General features: G+C 42.0%; 1 protein-coding gene and 2 non-coding genes across 3 annotated transcripts; 2 read left to right on the top strand and 1 right to left on the bottom strand.

Moving 5' to 3' along the window:
- The first annotated feature begins 2987 nt into the window (after window positions 1–2987).
- On the top strand, window positions 2988–3061 carry TRNAN-GUU (transfer RNA asparagine (anticodon GUU)). Its single transcript has one exon. It is a non-coding gene; the product is annotated as a tRNA-Asn (tRNA).
- A 256-nt stretch (window positions 3062–3317) lies between these two features.
- Window positions 3318–3390, top strand: TRNAV-AAC (transfer RNA valine (anticodon AAC)). Its single transcript has one exon. It is a non-coding gene; the product is annotated as a tRNA-Val (tRNA).
- Window positions 3391–10268: 6878 nt separating this feature from the next.
- On the bottom strand, window positions 10269–21928 carry USPL1 (ubiquitin specific peptidase like 1). The gene is made up of 8 exons (XM_054399962.1): window positions 21830–21928; window positions 21142–21270; window positions 19410–20064; window positions 17000–17086; window positions 15949–16078; window positions 14088–14213; window positions 13369–13529; window positions 10269–12199 (listed from the first exon to the last, which is right to left on the bottom strand). The coding sequence occupies exons 1-8, from the start codon at window positions 21926–21928 to the stop codon at window positions 10320–10322; spliced, it is 3267 nt and encodes a 1088-aa protein (XP_054255937.1). The 3' UTR covers window positions 10269–10319.
- Window positions 21929–22778: the final 850 nt, after the last annotated feature.

The following is a 22778-nucleotide window of genomic DNA, read 5'->3' as shown; positions in this document are numbered from 1 at the left end:
TGTACAAGTGCTGCACTGCTGACATCCCTGTGGGTGCACTTCACCCTTGGGTCCATTTCTTCAGCACTCCTGCCTCAACGGTGAGCCCATCTAATGGATTTTGTGCTCCAGGGCTCATCTTCTCCAGCATGGTTGCTTAGGTTTACGTTTAATAAATATCAGTGTGTTGAGCCTGGAGCATTGCTCCAATGTAGTAAGAGAATTTTGAATCTGAGACCCTCTACTAGGAAGATGGAAGCTCACTTCCCACCTGGGCACATATTTGACATTCTCTCTGCCACTGGGAGACTGGAGACTTGGCAATAGCCCAGGACAGCCCCTTCTAGGGTTTTCTTTGGCAAAGCCCCCAGATTTCCCTGGAAGCTATTGATTAGTAGGGTTTGAGTGATGCCCACTGAGTGGCAGTGCTACCTTGGAGGGATTTCATCACTGCAATCTTTCCCTCCCTTGATCTGAAGAACCAGCTTCTCAGCAGCCATTGTAATACCATGGGGTATCAGCATGATGGCCTAATAACAGTCCCAACAAGCAGCCACCCTGTCACAAGAGGAAATTCACAGAAGGGCTGAGGTTGAAAGTCACCCAGTTCAAGCCCTCTGCTCAAGCAGGGCCACCTAGAGCAAGCTGTCCAGGACTATGTCCAGACAGCTTCTGAATACCTTCAAGGAGGGAGACTCCACAACCTTTCTGGGCAATCCGTGTCAGTGGTCAGTCACACAGTGTAAAAGTGTTTCTGGATGTTCAGAGAGAACCTTCTGTATTTCAATTTGTGCCCACTGCCTCTGGTCCTGTCACTTGCCACCAATGAGAAGAGCTTGGCTCCAACCTCTTTTGTACCCTACCTTCAGGTATCGATGTACAATGATGAGATTTCCCTGAGCTGTCTCTTCTCCAGGCTGAACAATCACAGCTCTCAGCCTTTCCTCACAGCAGAGATGGTCCAGTCCTGTCATCATCTTCACAGCCCTTCACTGGATTGTCTCCAGTGTGCCCATGTCTCTCTTGTGCTGCAGAGCCCAGAACTGGACAGAGCACTCCAGGTGTGGCCTGACTGGTCCTGTGTAGAGAGAAAGGATCATCCCTCTTGACCTGCTGGTAATGCTTTGTCTAATGCAGCCTAGGATAACATTCACTTTCTTTGCCACAAAGACCTATTGCTGGCTCATATTCAACCTGGTGTCCACCAAGACCCCCAGATTTCTTTGTCAAGCAGATTTTGAGGTGGATGTGCCCAGTGGGGCTGGTTGACCCCAGCTGCAGGACGTAGCACTTCTCCTTGTTAAATATCACGAGGTACCTGTCAGCCCATTTCTCCAGCCTATCAAGCTCCCCCTGGATAGCAGCATGACCCTCTAGTCTATCAGCCATTCCTATGAGTTTGGTGTCATCTGCAAATTTGCTTAGGGCACACTCTTCACCATCATTCAGATCATTAATGGAGATGGTGAGCAGTATTGATCCCTGCAGTGCACCACAGGTTACTGGTGTCCAGCTGGATCATACCACTGATCACCACCCTCTGGGTGCAACTGTTCAGTTTAAATTCACCTTAGCATCTGCTTATCCAACCCATATGTCAGCCGCTTCTCTTCAAGGATCTTACAGGAGACAGTGTCAAAAGCCTTACTGAAGTACAGGCAGACAACACCTATGACCCTCCCCTCCACTACCAGCCCAATAACTTCATCATGGAAGTTTATGAAGTTGGTTGAGTGTCACATCCCCTTGGTGAAGCCATGATGACTATTCTTGATGATTTCTCTGTCTGTGATGTGCCTAAAGACAGTTTCCAGGATTAGCTGATTTATCACCATCCTAGGGATCAAGGTGAAGCTGACTGGTCTGTAGCTCCCTAGGTCACCCCTCTTGCCCTTCTTGGAGATGGGGATGGCAAGTTCTTTCCTCCAGTCCTTGGGCGCTTCTCCCAGTTTCCATGATCAATCGAAGATGATTGAGATTGACCTTGCAATAACATCTGCCTGCACTCTCAGCAATTGTTGGTACATCCTATCAGGGACAATGTGCAAGTTTCTTAAGTATTCTGTAACCTGATCCTCAGCCACCAAGGGTACATCTTCCTCACTCCAGCCTTTCTCTTCTGTCTCTGGGACCTGGGATTCCCAAAGGCAAATTACCCTCCTTCAACACCATTTGGTTTTCCCAACTCACATTAGCTGTTGTTATCACCTCATTACCTTTTGGGTGGCAGCAAAATGATTGCTTGTAATTCATTTGACAGACTTTGTAGAGCTGAAGCAAGGCTGCCTGGGGAGCATGTTCCCATGTGCTCCCCTCTGCTCTCCTTTTAAGATATTTCTTCTGCCCTGACTTGTTTCTGTCAGTGTTTCCACTTTCCATTAGCCCTTGCAGATAATTATCAAAGGCGTTTGAATATTGTGGGATGATTTTTGTCTGTTTTTCTGGTCAAGTCTCTGGTCATAAATAGCCCTTTTAGTGTTTAGGAAGAAAAAATATTGGATACTTTGGTTATGTACTAAGGAATAGGTCAATGCTCATTTTTTACTTTCTCGTCCGTGGCATACGCTCACAGAACTCTCACTGGCCAGTCACAGAGAGAAGCTGTCATGTTCCCACCCTCACTTGTCAGTAGACAGAACTTCAAACCCTATTTTTGTCCTTACAGTTCCCCTCTCCCTTGCTCCTGCGGGAAATGCTACGGAAAAAACAAAGGGGGAAAATGGAATATTCTTTAGATTATAAACAGAAATAGACACCAAAGGCACTGATTAAACCGCCCAGTCCTCCTCTCGCACCACACCCACCCGCGAAACGCTGAAGGAGCAGCAGGAGGAATGCCACGCGAAACTCTCCCGGGGCACTCTGAGGTGAGAGAAAGACCTCCTGGGGTGCGCGGGCAGAGCCCTGCTCCCTGCGAGGACATGCAGCCGCTGCCCCCCCCCCCCCACCCCCCCCCTCCAGCCTGCCGCGGGAATCAGCAGGTGTTCGGCAAAGCGGGAAGGCAAGCTGTCTCTGTGGCGCAATCGGTTAGCGCGTTCGGCTGTTAACCGAAAGGTTGGTGGTTCGAGCCCACCCAGGGACGAGGAGCTACTTTTTGTAACGCAACGGTAATTTTCCGTCTCGGTGTGTCAAGTTTCGCGAGGCTTGCGTCCTGTCTGCGCTGCCTTTATGCTGCTGGGAACTGCTTGAGACTCACTTCGAGGCCCATGAGTCTGCCATTCACCAAAACAACTTGTCCTGTAGCTAATTTCTATTGCAGGGTCACCGTAGCATTGCGCACTGCCATGCTCTCTCTGCTCCGTCAAGAGGGACTGCGGAAAACCCATTGATCAGCGGGAGTTTCCGTAGTGTAGTGGTTATCACGTTCGCCTAACACGCGAAAGGTCCCCGGTTCGAAACCGGGCGGAAACACCAACTTCTTTTTTTTTCCCTCTCTGCGTCACCGCGGACCGTGATCGGTTTGTTCGGCTTTCTTCTTTAAAACCTGTCCACTCGTGACGCGGTCCTGGGCCGTAGGCCACCGCGCATCGTGAGGACACCCACCATGGTGAGGCACAAATGCGCCTGGCTCCGGGAGTCGAGAGAGGCAGCCTGCGCCGTGACTGGGCGTGCAGAGCTGATGCAAGGGCAAGGCTCGGGGCTTCACTGGGAGGAACTGGTTCACTTCATTCCCTTCAACAAGCTTCTGCTCCACAGACTTTTCCCCGCTGCGTGGACGGATGACCTGAAAGACAAGTGAGTCTTGGCTGAAGTAGTCTGAACATTATGGAGTCATAGAAGGGTTTGGGTTTGAAGGGACCCAGCCCCTTCTGTACCAACTCTCTTGCAATGAGCAGGGACATCTTCAGACAAAAGCTTCAAAAAGAGTCTAATTTCACCACCAGTTTTTCACTGTTTGCCCCTGAAGTGCCATAGGAATAGATGCTTGTTTAGCCCAAGAACTGCTGAAGTTTTGGCTGGAGATAATGCCAGTTAATGGTAACATTAAGGTGCTGCTGCACAAAGCATTTAGAAACCTCATCTTCCCATGGCGGAGCAAGGCAAAGGGAAGGAAAAAAAAAAAGAAAGAAAATATAGAAATTGTTTAAAATTCTATTTTAGAAAATTCATCTTTCTCCATTGCTTGAATCTCTTGCTCTGCTAGACCAATAGAAAAAGCAAGCTAGTGAAAATATGTTTACAGAAAAGTAAAACAGCCTACCCAAAAAGTAGAGTTGCAGTATAAAAGAAATGTAAAATCGCTAAAAAGCCCGAATACGTATTTCACACATAAAATTGTGGGCCATCCTTGCTCTCATCCAAGGAGGTTGAACACATAGCCTACTAACAGAATCACACAGAATCGCAGGATGGTCTCACTTGGAAGGGACCTACAAAGGTCGTGTAGTCCAACTCTCTCTGCAGTCAGCAGGGGCATCCTCAACTCCATCAGGTTGCCCAGAGCCCTGTCAAACCTCACCTTGAATCTCTCCAGGGATGGGGCCCCAATGACCTCCCCAGGCAACCTGTTCCAGTGTTCCACTACCCTCATGGCAAAGAATCTGCTCCTAACATCCAATCTAAATCTGCTCTTCTCTAGTTTGAAGCTATTGCCACTTGTCCTATCCTCACAGGCCTTTGTAAACAGTCTCTCTCCATCCTTCCTGTATGCCCCCTTCATAGTACTTGGGAGGCCACTATTAGCTCTCCCTGGAGCCTCCTCTTCTCCAGGCTGAACAACCCCAGCTCCCTCAGCCTGGCCTCACAGCAGAGGTGCTCCAACCCCCTGATCATTTTTGTGGCCCTCCTCTGGATTTCCTCCATCAGGTCCATGTCCTTCCAGTATTGAGGGCTCCAGACCTGGACACACTACTCCAGGTGAGGTCTCACCAGAACAAAAGTGTCAGAATCACTTCTCTGGATCTGCTGGCAAAACATCTTTTGATGCAGCCCAGGATGTGATTTGCCTTCTGGGCTGCAAGTGCACACTGCCTGCTCATGTCCAGCTTCTCATCCAGCAGCACCCCCAAGTCCTTTTCCACAGGGCTGCTTTCTATCACCTCCTCCCCCAGTCTGTATTGACAGTGAGGATTGCTCTGGCCCAGGTGCAGAACCTTGCACTTGCTCTTGTTGAACCTCATGAGGTTCACCTGGGCCCACCTCTCCAGCTTGTCCAGGTCCCTCTGGATGACATCCCATCCCTCTGGTGTATGGACAGCACCACTCAGCTTGGTGTCATCTGCAAACTTGCTGATGGTGTGCTCAATCCCACTGTCTATGTCACTAATAAAAACATTAAACAGCACAGGTCCCAGTACAGACCCCTGAGGGACACCACTTGTCACTGAAGTCCATCTGGACTTCAAGCCGTTGAGCACCATCCTGTGGATGTGACCAACCAGCCAATTCCTTAGCCACTGAACAGTCCACCCATCAAATCCATATCTCTCCAACTTGGTGAGTAGGATGCTCTGGGGGACTGTGTCAAAGGCCTTGCAGAAGTCCGGATAGATCACATCCATAGGTCATTCCTTGTCCGCTGACATAATCACTTTATCGTAGAAAGCCACTAGTTTGGTCACGCAGGATTTGCCCCTGGTAAAGCTATGCTGGCTGTCTTGAATCACTTCCCTGTCCTCCATGTGCCTTAGCATGTCATCTAGGAGGAATAAAAAATAATTTGGGGCTCTCCTAACTTCAGTCTTGCATCTCTGGCGATTACACTGAAGGGTTCTGCAAGAGGACGAGTCACCAGGACCAAAATTCGTAACCCTAGAATGGGTTGGGTTGGAGAGGACCTGTGACAACCCACCACAGGACCTTAAAGATCATCCAATCTCCCTGCCATGGGTCGTGGCACTTTCTGACAGATCAGGTTGCTCAAAGCCCCATCTAAGCTGACCTTGAACGCTCCAGGGAAAGCCATGAGTTCCTCCTTATCTTTCCTATAAGCCTCCTTTAAGTATGGAAAGGCTGCTTCAAGGTTTTGCAGGAGCAACCTCAACTCTCAGCCAGTTTTCATATGGGAGGTGTTCCAGCCTCCAGATCATTTTCGTGCCCTGCCTGCCCCACCTCTGAATCCACTGAAGCAGGTCCATGTCTTTCTTATGCTGGGGGCCCCAGAACTGAATGCAGTACTGCAGGTGGAGTCTCATGAGTGGAGTAGAGGGGAAAAATCACCTCCCTTGAACGGCTGGCCACACTGTTTTTGGTATACCCCAGGATAGGACTGGCTTTCTGGGATGTGAGGACACATTGCTGACTCATATTCAGGTTTTTGTCCACCAACATTCCCAAGACCATTTCTGCAGGGCTGCTCTCAATCCACACATTACACAGCCTGTGAAAGGCCCACTTCTCAAGCCTGTCAAGGCCCCTCTGGATGGCATCCCTTCCCTCCAGTATACTGACTGCACTACCCAGCTTGGTGTCATCTGCCAACTCACTGAGGGTGCACTCAATTCCACTGCCCATGCTGCAAAGATGTCAAACAGCACTGGTCCCAGTATCAGCCTCTGAGGATGGCCACTCATCACTGGTTTCAATTCTGACATTAAGCCATTGACTGCAGCACTTGGGAATGTTAATTTTTGATCGAAGTTCATTTTTCTAAAGAGGAAAGGGGAGATGCTTCCTCACCAGGTACTTCTGTAGTGGGTTTCTCAGCATCTTGCCAAGCTTTCTAGCTCACAGGTTATTTAAACGTGTTGACTACTTGCCCTGTCTCTAAGTTGGACATGATTATAGCTAGCCCAAACCCTCTCTTAAACATTATAGAAGCCCTGTTAGATAGTCACCTACATAAAAGAGTAATATAGACCCATGCCCAGGGAGAAACATCTCTGGAGTGTTTCCTTAGTTTCTCTCTAGAAAATGTAAATTGGAGGCACCTGGCCCCCAAAATGTAGGTCAGGCCTGCTGCTTTGGACTACTGTCCCATTATCCACTGCCCTTCATGAGCTCCCATGGCTCCACCTGGTTCTACTGCACTGCACTGCACAGCTTCAGCATCTCCCCTGTAAAAACTACACTGTATTTGTGCATGGTGGTGCAAAACTAAGCATGCTGCAAATGTCATCAGCCCTGTAACCCTGTTAACCTTATTCTCTCTCTGCCCTGCCTGCACAGTGTCTTAGATCTATACTTAGACTGTAAGCTCTTCCACTCTGAGACTGAATCCTGGTGGACTTTAAAGCACAGCACATGCTTAGAGCTGTATAATCTGCTCGGAAAGTAACATGCTTTGCTCTGAGCACAAAGGGGCTCACATGGAGAACAGCAGCTGTGTAGCTTTGCAAAGGAACACAGACACGACGTGCTTGCTCATTAATACATTGTCAGGAAGGAAATGATTATCTAAAGCAAAAAACAATGCTGGAAGAAGAATAAATTGCAATAGCTAGCCACACACACACATAAACCCCCCCTCCAAAAAAAAAAAAAACAAACACAAAAAAAACACAAAAAAACACACCAAAAGAAAACCCCAAACCCCCCGAAAACCAAACCCCCATCAAAATCAGATTTGTAATGAACACCACAATGAATTTCTAGAACAGTGCTCTAGCAGGTATACAGCTAAAAATCCCTCCAGGCAGCTCCTTTGCAGATGGGCTGATTTATTCTAGGCAGGATGCAAGAAGGCGGCTCTTTTTTTTCCCCATGCTCTTCGACAAAAACTGTTTGAATATATCATAAGTAGCAAGATCTGAACCAGAGTGGTACCTCCACCACAGAGCTGACTCTGAACTAAAAGCTGTAAATCTGCAAGTGCTACAATTGTGCTTTTCCCAAATCAGAAGATACCAACTGCCAAGATGATAAGAAAGATGAAGAAACATGTAAAATACAATCCCTTCAAGTGCTCACAGACATTAGACTTTTGGAAAGTCACACTGATAAAACCTCCAAAACACAGTGACTAACTTCTGCTCATTAATCATATTTGCTATACGTCCACCTTATGTATTCCTGGCAGCAAACTGATACACCACTTTGTATTCTCCTTATGGCAAGTAAAGCCCTGCATCTCGAAACTAGTTCCAAACATTTAAAAGTCCGGTAACCGCCAAACTCCGAAATACCTGCGGTCATGAATTTTACATTCAATCTTACGCTTCCACAGGATCAGACCAGCAAAAGACCTATGGAAACAGATCTGCACAGGGTCACCTTTAGTTAACTATTTCAGAACAAAGGAAGCAAACAACGTGCAGCACTCTCAGATTTAGTTTCACATTTTAATCTCAGGCACTATTTATTTGTTCTTGGAGCTTCCATATGTATGTGCACCCCACGCTGTAGCCCACACAGCCGCAGAACAAGGACCTGTAACATCAGTTTGCAGAAGTGCTGCATGACCAGAGATTCCTGCTTATATCTAGGCATATATTCCCAGCAGATGTGCCCCTATACCCTTCTCTGCTTTACCCTTATAATGATCCTTACCACCAAGACTATCTTATCTTCTAGAGGGGTCTCTTTCAGATGTTGCCCTTTGCATTCTGAATGATGCCAACCCCAGGCTCACTGCTTCACTCACCTCCAAGTGTGTGTCGCATTCCAAGGCAGTGGTGGAGTTCCCACTCCACAGTTGCAGGTAGCTGCAATCTAGTCAGTCACAGACAGTACCTACACTTGAAAGTAGCTCCCCACTGCTTGGGGAAACCTCTGCAACAAGTAGACAGGGTTGGGAGACACATCAGTTTTTACTGGTGTGCACATGTAGAAACCACTGGTTGGAAAACTACTCAAGTCCTACAGAGGCACCTGTGTTATTCACTGATAAATAAAACTCTTAACTTTGGTCAGCATTTTGTTTTTTAATAAAGGAATTCACAAACAGGCAAAACAGTTTCACCAGCAGTACACTAGCACTTTACATTCAGAATCCATTCATCTGTTTTCTATTGCAGCGTTACCAATTACAGCATTTAAAACAAACAAGGAACTCCAGTTCTTTCCAAAGACTTGTATTTCAAGAATGAAACCATTTATTGTCTGAAGTGCCAGTTTGATAAGCATGTACCTAATTGCAACAGAAACACCTTGGCAGGGTGAGTTCAGTGCCGCTGACAGTTTTTCCCATACTTTCTGAATCTGGTTGAAGCAATCCAAAACCATTTAAATCTGTAGCCGTGCTTTGTAATAACAATTATGTTGAACTGCACCTAGTGGAAGAGTAAGGATGAGGATTTGAAAAACAACCAGGCTCAGAAGAACATTCTGACAGATTGTATTTTCAGTTACTGTTACAGGACTAATGTCCTATTACAAATAAAAGTTTTCCAGAGTATTCCAGAGTACCAGGGAGCTGAATGATCCCCAGGGAGTTGGACAGGACATTATGAAATATTTTTATCCCATCCCCCTGGAAATCTCTATATAATCTGAAGTTAGAGCTTGTTCTTTCTCCCTTATGCTCCTCTGCGCTTTGCTCTTACTTTCTCTCCTCACTTAACATTGTTTGGGTTTGCTGTGTGGGAGGTAAGGCCTAGTGCAGCAGGGACAGGGAGAGAGAAATTTCAGCTATGCAACAAGGCCTTTGGGCTTGATTCAGGGGGGGACTGAGCCATTGTCGGGTTATAGATCTATATCTAGATAGATAGATAGACATGTATATATTTATTACCTTTTGTATTTAGTCTACTTTTGTAAATATTATTTTCGTTTAACTTCCAAACTCTGTGCAAGTGTTATTATTTACTTCTTTGGGATAAATCCCAAATTCAGTCTGGTGCAAAACCAGCACCGTTACCCAGGATTAGATGAAAACTCAGCACATGTTGTAGCTATAAACAGGAAAATTTTACCACGTATCCATCTTTCCATGGATTCAAGGGTCGTGTACAGCAGGATGAGCTTATAGAACAGTAACTCTGAGCACTGTGGAGTTCCCAACAGAATGACAGCCTCTAGTGTTGCAGATGATCTTTGTATCAAAGAATACACATCTCTGATTAGAGAAAGTATTTTTTTTTCTTTAATGTTGGACAAAACAACTCCATAGTTGGCTGGTCCTGTAAAATCACTACTACCTAAATAAACCACTGAAATTCATTATTTCTCAAACTCAGCAGAACGTGGCTTAAGTTCTCCACATTAAAAGTAGCAAAAATTAAGACCCGTAGGAGCTTTTAATTAAAAATCATCATATGTGGCAGCTAAAAAAACTGCTTTGCAGAAAAATGAAATGCATTAAAACCTTGTTCGCTACAATAACATTTTAAGAAAAAAGACCTCAAATGTAAATTGTTCAAGTACAGCCAGTGTGAAATTAAACTAGAAAACATAATTTAATAGTGCTTTGCTTACAAATATAAGTAATATTGAAAAATACTTAAAAACAAGACACCACAGAGTTACCAAGTTTCAAACAGAGTTTCATCAAAATGAGGTAAATCTATGTCACCTGCCATTGAGCTTGGTGCTGAAATGGAGAACAAGTCTTCAAAGATATCTTCCCTGATGAAGCTTTCAAAAGCAAGTTTTTTCACATTGGGTTTGCTTCCTGTCAGAAGTTCCAAATGACTGTCCTTTACAGGACTGTAGTAATTGTGGTCTTCACTTGTCATTGCTGCTTGTGGCACATTGGTCTGCTCATCCGACACCGTCACTGGAACACTGCTGTCCACCATTTCCATATACATACATTCATCTTCACTTTTTGGAGCCTCTAATGAAGCAACAGTTGAAGTAGGGGACAGCAATTCTGCCAGTATTTCGTCACTGTTACTATGGCTAGTGCACCCCGATTCACTGTCTGCAACATCCATCTGATACTGCAGTTCCCTCAAAAAGCTCTGCAACAACTCACTGTCATTGTGAGATTCAGTCTGTGATGGGGTGCCTACACCACCACTCACAGCTTTCTCATGTTTCACCTGTTCCACTGCTAGCCTATCCAGCGAAGCCAACTTCTTCTTCTTAGCATTAAGTTTTTTTAACAGTTTTAGACGGAGTTTTTTTGTTTTGTCGCTGTCTGACTCTGCTGCCTTCACAGAGTTATGGCCAGGTGAATGGGCCTGAGTCACTTTACCCGAGGTACCCAGAGTATTTCCTGACTTATTCCAAGTTGGACCTGAACAGGTGGTATGACTTGCTGTTGGAAGACGAGTGCTTTGAGAAAATCCTTTGAAATTTGATAAAGGATGAGTGCTGCTACTACTCTGAGGAATCAATGACTTTGGGGTCTCCGTTGTTTTGGTTGTACCTCTGCTTTGAAATCCACCAAAGTTACTTGCTCCCTTGACCGGCAGCCGCACTTCACTTATTTTTTGCATGGAGGGAGATTTGCAGCTTCTCTGGTCCTTGAGAGATGAGGCACTTGAAGGTACAAAAGAAGTATTCTTGCTTAATAATTTCTTTACCCAGCTTCCTACAAATCCTGTTTTTTGGTCTTTGTGTGAAGGCTGAAACGATTTATTGGCAGCAGAATTGGCAACCTGAGAATTAACTACAATTTTGCTTGCATCTTTCAAGTCAAGTGAGTTTTGTGTAATATCCTTGACTGGTGACAACTTCTTGTTCAGCTGTAGTTCTGAATTTAATCCATGTTCTGTGTTAGGTAAATTAGTTCTGCTATTTGCTCTTTGAGCAAGCAATGAATCCGACAGGTCAGAGTTCTGTATTTTGGGCACAGGAGGGTCAGTATTTGCTGGCTTCAACTCTTCTAGGGGTAAGCAAATTCTGGAATTTTCATATAACATGCATTCATTGTTCATAACTAGACTAGTTCCAGCCAACTCTCTTGTACATGGGGTGTTAGGTGAAAAAGCTAATTCCTGCTGTTGCGGTGTGCCCATTTCAACAAGGTTATTTCCCACCATCTGTCCATTTGGCAGCGATTGACCTTCTGAGTCAACTTTAATTTCTTCAAGTATCAGTGTGACAAGATCATCATGTGCTGGATTTTCTGAACCATGATGAACAGTAGTTTCATCCTCAGGTACCCACTGCTGTTCCTTATCTGGAGTTCTTACAGAGTCCTTTTTGCAATGTTCTGCAGGTATGTTGTCTTCGGCATTATCAGGACCACAGTGTAAGACTTTGGAATTCAACTGTACGTCATTAAGAGGAAAATCTTCATTATTTTTATGCTGGAACTGTGATTTCGGCTCTTCTGGCATGTGGGATGTTTTCTTTTCCCAGATAACAATATGAATCTCTGAAGGAGGAACTTCAAATCTTTTACGTCTCTTGCAATATGGCCCCTTTAAATCATCACATTCAAGCCAAGTTCCTGAAAAAGAAATAGCAACCAGTGTAGACATTCAGAGACTTTCAAAACTGAAATCTCTACCCCCAGACACTTGCCAAATATTCTTATTAACTCGTTCCCCTGATTAGCAGAAAACAAAGGTTTGGGGGGTTTTCTCCATTCCTTATTACATCAGAGAAAAATGAGGGATTTCCACTGTAAAAAGACGAAACATAAGCATAATTTGCAGCAATACTATTAGAGGTTGTAATAAGTCAAACAAAAAACAAAGCTAGGTTGTTTGTTTTGTCTGAGCTAATGATTCTGACATCTTGTCTGAAAATACCCACAAAGGTCTGAGGGAAGAACCACTTCTCAAATGAAGTTTCTCTGCAGACCTTTACATTGCCAGGATGTGAGATATGGAGGGTTAAAAGAAACTGCTCATTTTAAGAATCTGCCTCGTCATCTGCCAATTGCTCACAAATCATGAGCAAATATTTTACTGCTTTAAGAATCTAAATATATATTTATATATATATGAACTACAGGATATTCCTAACCAGGCACGTCCCAGCTGCATCCTCTATTTCTTCTTAAACTCTGGCAGTACGTTTCAGAAAATTTCCATGTCACAACACTTGATAACATTGCACTCCATTCTCTCTATAGAAGCACAGAAACTAAAACTCCAACCTCTCACCTTCACTGATTATGGAGTTCTGTCAATGGTACAACCATCATACCATTAGTAATGTTCCTAACAGGCTTGTACCTCCCACCTCTCAGGTGCAGTAAAGTTAATGAAAAGAAATTCCATTAATGTCGGTAGTTCCAAAGGTTCTCTTACTTCCAGACAATAACAAACTAATAACTGGCTTCAAAATAACCAATACTGTTTGTCCCATAGCCACACTCAAACTGTATTTTTTAACTTTTATAAAAAATTATGGCAGGAAACTACTCAAATGACTTTTGCAGTGATTACAGTGTAGGACAGAACATTGCTGAACAAATCAGTTAAACCAATCTGAAGCCCTCACCTTGAGGAACAAAGTTCCCACAATTATTCACAAAATTGTAACATGAAGTCTACAATGCAGACAAAAGAAAACCTTGTTGTTATATATGGGCTGTGGAGACTATGGCAGTAACCCTTAAGGGTTTGATGTAGACTCATGAAGCATTATAATAGAATTTTTGATTCTTACCATCAGGATTCAAAGACCAGGTTATGAAGTGCTTCTTATCTGTCTGATACTGAACAATAGATGTTATTTGGTAGGTGTCTTCTTCAAACTGAAATGAATAGTTCTTCAGGTTGTTATGTGGCAAGCCCTCTACAAAATGTAACATTAATATTGAGGGTACTCTAAAAAAAGAGACAAAGAACCCATTTATTACAACAAAAGAGTGGCAAAAGTTCCAAAGGAAAGAGAAAGGCATCTCAAAGCATATCTAGCATATCTGTTAGAGATTAGGGGAGAAAACCAACACCACGTAAGGGAATTTGGAAGTGGGGAAAAGGTGAAAAACAGGAAACAATTTGCCATAACCGCAGTAGGAAAGGACATTGTTCCCAAGTCAACCTAGTAAACAGATGATCAAACAACAGTTTTATCAACCAACAGCAGGAGTTGTAAACAGGCTGACACTGGATATCAGCTGTCTATACTTACTACATGGTAGTAAGTATTTATGATGGGGTTCAAACATATGTGCTGGTCAGCATGTTAAACACTGCTCTGTTTCATGTTTATTACATGCTATTTGCTATTTCAGCATTTAAGAAGAATCTAAAAAACTTTAAAAGTGAGTATCAGAGTTTAAAGTGTATCATCTCTGCAAAACCAAGGTTTTAAAAACTTTATGTTCAAATAAATGAAGTCTCAGAATGATACATTTTTCAAGTGCATATATTCAAACTTACTTTTCCAAAATCATCTGTCTTCTTTGAGATTTATCACTACAGTTATTACATGGTCCAACATAAATAGCCTTAAGTGGATGCCAGTCAGGGATTATATTCGTGAACGTTGTTAGTGTTTTCCTAAACCTGGACGCATGCACACAAACAAACAAACAAACAAATAAAGTAAGCTGAGTTGCTGATCAGAAAAACAGTAAACAAACTTTATCACAAGAAAAAAGTTATGAAAACATTATGATAAAGATAAAATTCTGTTCAAATCGATACTGTTTGTGTGACACTGACTGCATCACATCCAAGTCAACACTGCATTCAGTTCTGCCAAACAGTATCAGTCACTATTTCTTTTCAGTAGGTCTGTGGCCTTCAGCTTCATATCATTTGCTCTTTCTACCCTAGCATGCTGTGTCTGCTTCCTTTCCACCATAGACAGAGCTTGTACCAGGACCCTTACAATTTACTAGCTAATACAGAATCTCAAGGAAAGGAGGAAGCAGTAACAAATTACCTCAGAATCCATGTTACACAAGGTCTTGTTTTCAAAACAGAGCATTCAGAGCAGAGATTACACAGAGGTTACATTGTATGGGAATACAATGTACGGGATATTAAAAGTGAAAAAATGTAGTTTATTCATTCATCAGCCACAGAAAGGACTTCCTCTATATTCAACCTAACCTAGATTTTTCACCTTAAAATAAAACCCACAGTATGTAACGAAGGCTCTTGAACACATCCTATTAACCAGGACAACACATTAGCCAGCAGCACAGTAGACAGTATTAATCTCATCTCACTTGGGTATCTACAGTTTCACTGTATAAATCTAAGACACTGGAGAGAAACAGGTATTTTTCAAGTAAAGGTTTCTCTTTTTCTGTTGACTCTAAAAGGAGCCTAAATTACTAGCTTGTACCTGCAGCTACACAGAACTAAATTAATTCCCAAGAAATTAATTCCCAGTAACACTATTTTAAAATAGATAAATTATATGAGAGAATCTCTGATTCTTTGTCATCCAAATGAGTATAACAGATACGGATTCATAGATTCATAGAATGGTCTGGGTTGGAAGGGACCTTGAAGATCGTCTAGTTCCAACCCCCCTGGTATTGGCAGACACCTTCCATTAGAATAGGTTGTTCAAGGCCTCATCCAGGGAGGAGGCATCCACAACCTCCCTGTGCAACCTGTTCCAGTGTCTCACTACCCTTACCGTAAAGAATTTCTCCCCAGTCTCCAGCCGAAATCTCCCCTCCTCAAGGTTCAATCCATTCCCCCTTGTCCTATCACTACAAGCCCTTGCCAAAAGTCCCTCCCCAGCTTTCTTGTAGCCCTCCCTTCACGTACTGGAAGGCCTCTATAAGGTCTCCCCTGAACCTTCTCTTCTCTAGGCTGAAGAGCCCCAACTCTCACAACTTCTGCCTCTCTTCTGCAAACCTTCAGTGAGATTTTCAGTAAATAGTTGATTCAATAATATATAAAATAAACATCTGAAATACAAAAGAGTTTCCTTCAAATAACCAGATCTACTCATGCTTCAACAGTGAAAGTGTACGAGGCATATATTCTTTAGAACCGTAACAATTTGTATACTCTCACCACAAAATCAGAGCATGCACAGGACTCACACAGTTGCCTATTATTTCTTTCTTACTTAAGTGGTAACAAGGTTTCCTAAGACATGACATAGCAGTAAACTATTTGCAAACACTAGCCTAAAAAGGCAGAACACACGGAACTCCATCCATAAGCTTACGCTGTAAAAAACCCTGGAGATCTGAAGAAAATCAACTATTATATGCAGATTCAAAAAGGTAAGGTAGGACAGTTATATAGAAGCCACTGAAAAAAATCTCACCGGTTCTGCTCTTTGTAGCCACAACACACACATTCAAACTTCACTGAAAATGAATGCAAGAAGAGTTTCTCAGCTTGCTGATCCAGTCGTAGGAGTAGAGGCAGTGCAAACACTGGACTCTCCTCCTTGCCTTCAAAGATGGGGCAGAAAAAAGAGTCACTGAACGTCTGAAATCAGCTCTCAGTACTAAGAGAAGCTTATGACTATGACTTTAATTTCAGTTGTCCCTTAAATGCTGTGTTTCTAATCCTCACAACAAAGAAATTGATCCATGTTATTAGGGTGTTACCAATGACTATTTCATGACCACAGCACAGTTACAAAGATGAGAATATACACTTTAAAAAGCAAAAAAGTCAGGAGACAAACCAGTAGATCACACTGTAAAATATATCACTAACAAAATAAATGTACTTGTAAACTGTCTTATATGCACATACATATTTTTATGTACTGACTGACATAAAAGGCTTAACATGTTGTGGTGGGTTGAAAATTCCCCCCCTCCAACATTAACTTTGCCAGACCAGCTCAGTAGAAGCAAATGGAAGCTGTATTTACAGGCAAAACTACAATTTACAGTGAAATGCAATGAATATGTACAAATATACAGTATTTACAATATTACAGATATTTACAATTAATAAACAGCACTAGGACCTCCCTGGCCAAAAGACCAGGGGAGCTGCAACAGCTTCTCCCTCCTTGCCTCCCCCTTACCCCCTGTACACAAAAGGGAAGAGAGAGAGAAGCACAGACTTAGCCAAAATAAAAGCGATGCAAGCAAGGTCAGCAAAGCCTGTTAGTATCTCCCCAGTGAAGAAGCAAGAAGAGAGAAAGATTGTTTTGGGAACCAAATCTTATGGGAGATCTCTCTCCAATGGAATTGTTTAGCATAATCATTAATTTCCTTTTTACACCCAGTAGTGATTTATTTACATTTTTACTACTTTCTGCTCAAGATCTGTGAAAAATATTGAAGGCATAGTCGAAAACTACCACATGTAAATTTCCTGAAAGTAAGTACTGAGATGCTGCACTAATTACTTACCCAATTCACACTTAAGCTGAGGCTGAAGCTGTGTAAACAATCTATTTCTGATTTCATTGAGATGAGATTCTGCTTTTGGAAGCACATCTACAGAAAAAAAATACATATAACTTGATGTATATATCTTAGCATTTTACATTTGCAAATTACATTGTTCCTACAAAAAAAACCAACATTCTTTCAGCAGAAGCAAGAGCATAGCTTCTACTACATTACCTGCACAAATTAAAGGATTTAGAATAGCTGTTGAAACTACTTACTACTTATAAAATCTGTATCTATAAAAAAGGTAGTTTCTTGCAGCTCAATTGCTTTTTACAGTTTTTAAATCAATTGTGTTCAAAAGATGCTGAAAAATTAAACAGAAGGGAAGAACAAATACTACACGTATTCTACACAATACTCTTCATACAATCCCTTTTCCACTGTAGTCCAAACAACCTAATTTCTTTTGCAGTAGTTCCTGGAAATGAAAAGGGTTAAGTTACCTCAAACACTGTATTCCAACACCTAACATCCCCATTTAACAGTTCTTACACAGCAGAGTTCTTTTGCAAACACAGCACAACCAATGGGAAAGAAAAACATCTCAGACAGGTCCTGTGATGGTAGAGGGCTTCCAGATAATAGCTGAAAATTTAAAATCAAGTATCTGGGCTTTCTAGCAAGCAGAGTATATGAACTAAATCAGAATCTTTTCTGCACCATAAGGTGGATTAAACCATTTTTGGCATACCTATTATTTTTCCCAGGAAGGACAATTATGCTGTTCTGGGACTATGTGTATTAAAACATACACTTTCCCTGGCACATTTAATGAAAAAAAACCAAAAAACAAAAAACATGAAAGGTGCTGGCTAACCAGACATCTATATTGATCCTCCAACTCTTGAAAGTACAGACTTTTGACACCATTGGGACAGTTTAAGAAGACTAATTTTAGAATGGTTTGTGTTGGAAGGGGCCTTAAAGATCATCTAGTTCCAGTCCTTCTGCCATGGGCAGGGATATCTTCCACTGGAACAGGTTACTCAAAGCCCCACCCAATCTGGTCTTGAACACTTCCAGGGAGGGAACATCCATAACCTTACTGGGTTACCTGTTCCACTGCCTCACCATCCTCACAGTGAATTTCTTCCTTAACCTAATCTAAATTTATCGTTTTTCAGTTTAATGTCCTCTTGTCCAGTCACTGCATGCCCTAGTAAGAAGTTGTTCCTTCCCACAGGCCACCTTTAGGTACTGCAAGGCTGCTATAAGGTCTCCCTGGAGTTTTCTCTTCTTCTGGCTGAACAATCCCAATCCTTTCTTCACAGGAGAGGTTCTCCAGCCTCCTCTTATCATCTTCATTGTCCTCCTCTGGACACATCCAACAGGTCCCTGTCCTTCTTATGCTGGATGCCCCCGAACTGTGGGGTCTCATGAGAGTGGTGTAGAGGGAGAGAATCACCTCACTCCACCTGTGGTCATTCTTTTGATGCAGCCCAGGTTGCGGTTAGCTTTCTGGGCTGCAAATGCACGTTGTGGGGTCATGTTGAGCTTCTCGTCAACCGACATCCCCAATATCCCTGTCCTCAGGGAAAACAGATCTTAGCTTGAGTCTTAAACTGAATCCACCTAACAGAAAATGACCAGAGGCCATATTAACACATTACAGTGACACATGCTTCTCTGACTTCAGCTGTGTTGCCTGGAACGTTGCTCCCCAGCTGCCCATCATTGTCCCTGTGCTTGTAGGTTACAGTCCTCAAACCTGTAAAGCTGCACATGTGAGTATTCACTAAGCTATTCCAGAGAAAATGAACCAAGTTAATGTGTTTGGCTGACTTTGACTGAAGCAGGTGAGGAAGCACTATCATCCACAGCACAGCGTGCAGGATAAGCATTCCCTCTGTGAGTGCAGCTGGAGCCAGAAGAGAATGTATGTTCCCAGCTGTACTATTTTTGATGTGACAAGGCAACTGCCCATTTATGCAAGGATATAAGCCACAACAGAAATTATTTTTGAGATTAGAACAGCATCCTAATATGCTAACAGAAATTATTTTTAAGATCAGAACAGCATCCTCATATGCTAACTAACACAGGGGAAGGAAACAAAGTAAGGCTCAATTACATAATTCACAAATTCTCTATGTGGGATATAACAAAAAAATTCCAGAGATGCTTAGTGTTTGATGCTTTCAAATTTGTGCAGGTTTGCCCTAAGAAAAACAATTTCAGAGGTTACTAAGATTCTGCTAGATAAAGCACACTAAGGCTGCAAATTGATGGTGAGTTGTAACTCATTTTTTGTTATCTTGAAATAGAACGGAGGCATGTTTGGGTGAATTACACTAAATTCCACATATTTGTAGCAAATCAGATGAGATCAATCTGTATGTGAAGAAACAGCACTAAATTTACTCACCTTTTACTTTATTCCTTTTACAGCTACTCAGAAGCACAGTTGCTTGATTGTATTTTGTTAAGAGTTTCTGGAGTAAACATGTTCCATCATTATATTCTTCCGCCAGAGCAAATTTCAATGTTTCTAAGTGTACCAGCGCTGACAAAATACAATCTAACCAACAAAGCTTATGGCTGTTTCTCCACTGAAGACACAAATCTGTGTTATTAGTGGAACCTTTATCATCTTTAAGCAAAACTTCAGATGCTGTTGAGCAAAGTTGAGAATTTGCCAAGAGCTGTGTTCCAGGACTAGAAGCCTTAGGCAGACTTTCCTGATAGCTGTTGGTGTCGGTGGTTGTTTCAAAATCGACCTTCTGCAGGCAGGACTCCACACTGTTAACAGGTTTTTGCTGGCCATTTTGTAACACATCATGTGGGCTTGACTTGGGAATACATAAACTATTCTGATGGCATTTGACAACAGAGTCTGCATTAACAGTGTGCTCAACATTCACACTATTAGTTCTCGCTTTTTTTGGATGTGATTCAACAGGAGACAAGTCATTGATAACAGACAATTTCCTTTTCTTATGAGTAGGTGGAACTTGATGATTTTCTGAATCAGCAGAAGTAATTATGCTGTTTAACGGTTTATAACCAAGCGGGTAGATACACTGAAGGAAAGAAAGAAAGTTACAGTGAAATCTACAAAGCCATTTCAGGTGAACAAGAGCTTAAAAAAGGACAAATCGTACTCTTAAAATTCAATGTTGCTTCTGTAAAGTGATACTCTAATGAAATCAATATGTAAATTCAACACATAGGACAGGAAGGTGTTTTTTTATCCAACCACCATCTCATAAGCAATTGTGAAGTAAACATATCAGTAGTGATAATCAACAGTACTTTTCCAGTACACATTTCCAACCCTTGAAAACAACCTAATCAGCAAAGGAGAGTCTTCTCTTATTCTGCTAAACCCATTCCTTCAGAGTACATATTTGGCCTGAGAGATCACTGGCAAGGTATCTTTCAGGCTAGTCGGATGCATTAGACCAGATGTTGGTAGGGTCCTACATACATAGCTGCTCTGCAACCAGAATATAGTCAAATTGCTGCTACCAATCTCCAGAATGACACTATGATTGTTTAAAAGCAGGAAGGGAAGGGAAGAGTAAGTCAGAGACCCATATCTAGTCTAGTTTAAGGGCACTAGTCCATATGGGATTGGTATGCTCCCCACATACGTGAAACAGTGGTGGACAGGCAGTGAAATCACAACTCAAATATTAAGCAGCACGGGAAATCAGCTAAGGTTAAACTTAAAAGAAGAGAAAACCAAACTGAACCAAACAACATTATAATTACAAACCTACCTACATTACCCAGATTTAAAGAAGGGAATTGGGAGACTCAGACCAGCAAGAGTCATGTATTAGTACAGGAATAATCAAAATTTTACCTTCTATTCTGATTGGTACAGAAGTTTAGTTGGTGCCCTTGTGTTCCCCTTTTACATAAGCCTTTAACCATTTTAATACTTTAGGGTAGCTAGCTACACCTAAGCACTGCATGTACAAAGGTTAGTTATATTTTTGCCATATATAGGAAAATATCATCCAGCATCTGGACTCACAGGAGTCCTATCTCAACAGTCTGCTGGAAACCACCAAGGAAATCTCAGAACTCAGAGGTATAACTACTGAAGGGAAAGGCCTCTACACAAGCACAACTGTTAATTAATGTAATACCTGAGGATTTTCACAAAGGAAAATGGACTCTTGAAAATTAAGGCGGTAGGCCCGTAAAACTTGGATCTGTCCCTTCTCTTTGCAGACTGGACAATACTCATGTGCAGGTGTTTCCACAAGATTAGAGTTCTAAAAAAAAATAAATAATGCAGCACAGATGTATGTATTTCATATATTATTCCAAGGTAAGACATATATACATACCAAGACAGAAAATTAACGTGCAACTTCTAAATATAATACCTAATACAATAGTAAAAAATATATAGATTACTTTTTTCAATATTTATACTATATGTATTCATATGGTAGAGTGTTCTAAATAAATGTTATATTTTTATTTAAATATTCAAATATATAATAAGGTATCTTTAACAACACAATTAGGCCACATTTCATTCCACTTGAACTAAACCATAGGAGTCTTTATTACCAGGGAATTTGTGTTCAGATCTTTGAAAGACACACCCATTTTCATAGGAATGCAAATAGTCATAAGAAACAGTGCCAGCAAAAAAATCACAGGCACAGGTTTATTTAGAATAATCTTTCGCCATTGTTATAGATTTCCGTGGAAAATAATTTTGGTAATTTTTCTTAGTTTTTGTAAAATTAAGACCAATTAAAAATCTCTCAAAGCAGAGAAAGATATGAACTTTGCACACATGTAAAACAAGTGTCAACTGACTTTTCCCAAATACCCCACCATGTGGAGTGTCGATTTCCCTATACCAGTCCCTTCTCCAATCACTTGCAAACCATTTGTAGTCTTCAGGGTATCCATCATTCTGAGCCACTGGCTAACTTATGTCACTTGTAACAATGTCATGACCACTAAGGACTTTTCAAAGACTCCTGAAAAATAAGAAGTAAATAAAACAATTAAAGAAAAATTAGATCAGATCTTAGGGGAAAAAAAAATAAATCATACCAACAGTAACATAGCCTGTATATGCTGTGGAAATGAATTCAGAAGAGTATTTTCTTAACTGAAAATACTTATTTTCTGGTTTAGGTTAGGAACTCAAAACTGTAAATTAATTCACATAATAGATTTAACAGCTTGGGCCCTGAATTTGCAAGCTTATCTATTGTTTGCACTCTACAAGGTCTCTCACATATTTGCCTGGCATCCCAACCTACTGCATCTAACCCACTGAATGATCTCATACAGTCATAGGCGGCTGCTGTGGAACACTTGAAAAAAACCCAGCCAACCCCTCCCCCACACTGTTGCTGAAATTTATTTCATAGTGAACTATTCAAAGTTTATCCTGCAAACATAATTTTTAACTACAGAAGAGCATCCTGATGCCAGCTTATGGAAAACTGTCAGTTTTGGGAAACTTCTCCTAATGTTATTTCAATGATGTTACAGACTTCCTAGCTCTTCCACAGTACTGCTGCTGTATAACTCTAGTGCATATTTTACAAGTGACACTGCATATTCTATTTTAAATGATTTCTTGAATCCAGGGCAAAATTTTGTCCTTCTCACATATCACACAGATACATTTGTGGTGGAAAATTTCATTAGGGATGAGGTGCACACCAGAAGGCAGCTCCTTAAGATCACTGACAGACTGAAAGAGTTGGGGCTGTTCAGTCTGGAGAGGAGAAAGCTCTGAGGTGACTTT

The sequence above is a fragment of the Indicator indicator genome, chromosome 1 (assembly GCF_027791375.1).
Source record: "Indicator indicator isolate 239-I01 chromosome 1, UM_Iind_1.1, whole genome shotgun sequence".
Lineage (NCBI taxonomy): Eukaryota > Metazoa > Chordata > Aves > Piciformes > Indicatoridae > Indicator > Indicator indicator.
This window is presented reverse-complemented; position numbering and strand designations above follow the sequence as displayed.

What these genes read in the sequence shown, in the direction of transcription:
- USPL1 (XM_054399962.1), bottom strand. Translation starts at nt 21,928, where the DNA reads ATGATGGATACCCTGAAGACTACAAATGGTTTGCAAGTGATTGGAGAA. An exon ending in TCAGCTTAAGTGTGAATTGG is followed by an intron (nt 16,079 to 16,999) that starts GTAAGTAATTAG and finishes CCATCTTTGAAG; the next exon opens with GCAAGGAGGAGAGTCCAGTG. An exon ending in AGACAGATGATTTTGGAAAA is followed by an intron (nt 13,530 to 14,087) that starts GTAAGTTTGAAT and finishes CTCTTTTTTTAG; the next exon opens with AGTACCCTCAATATTAATGT.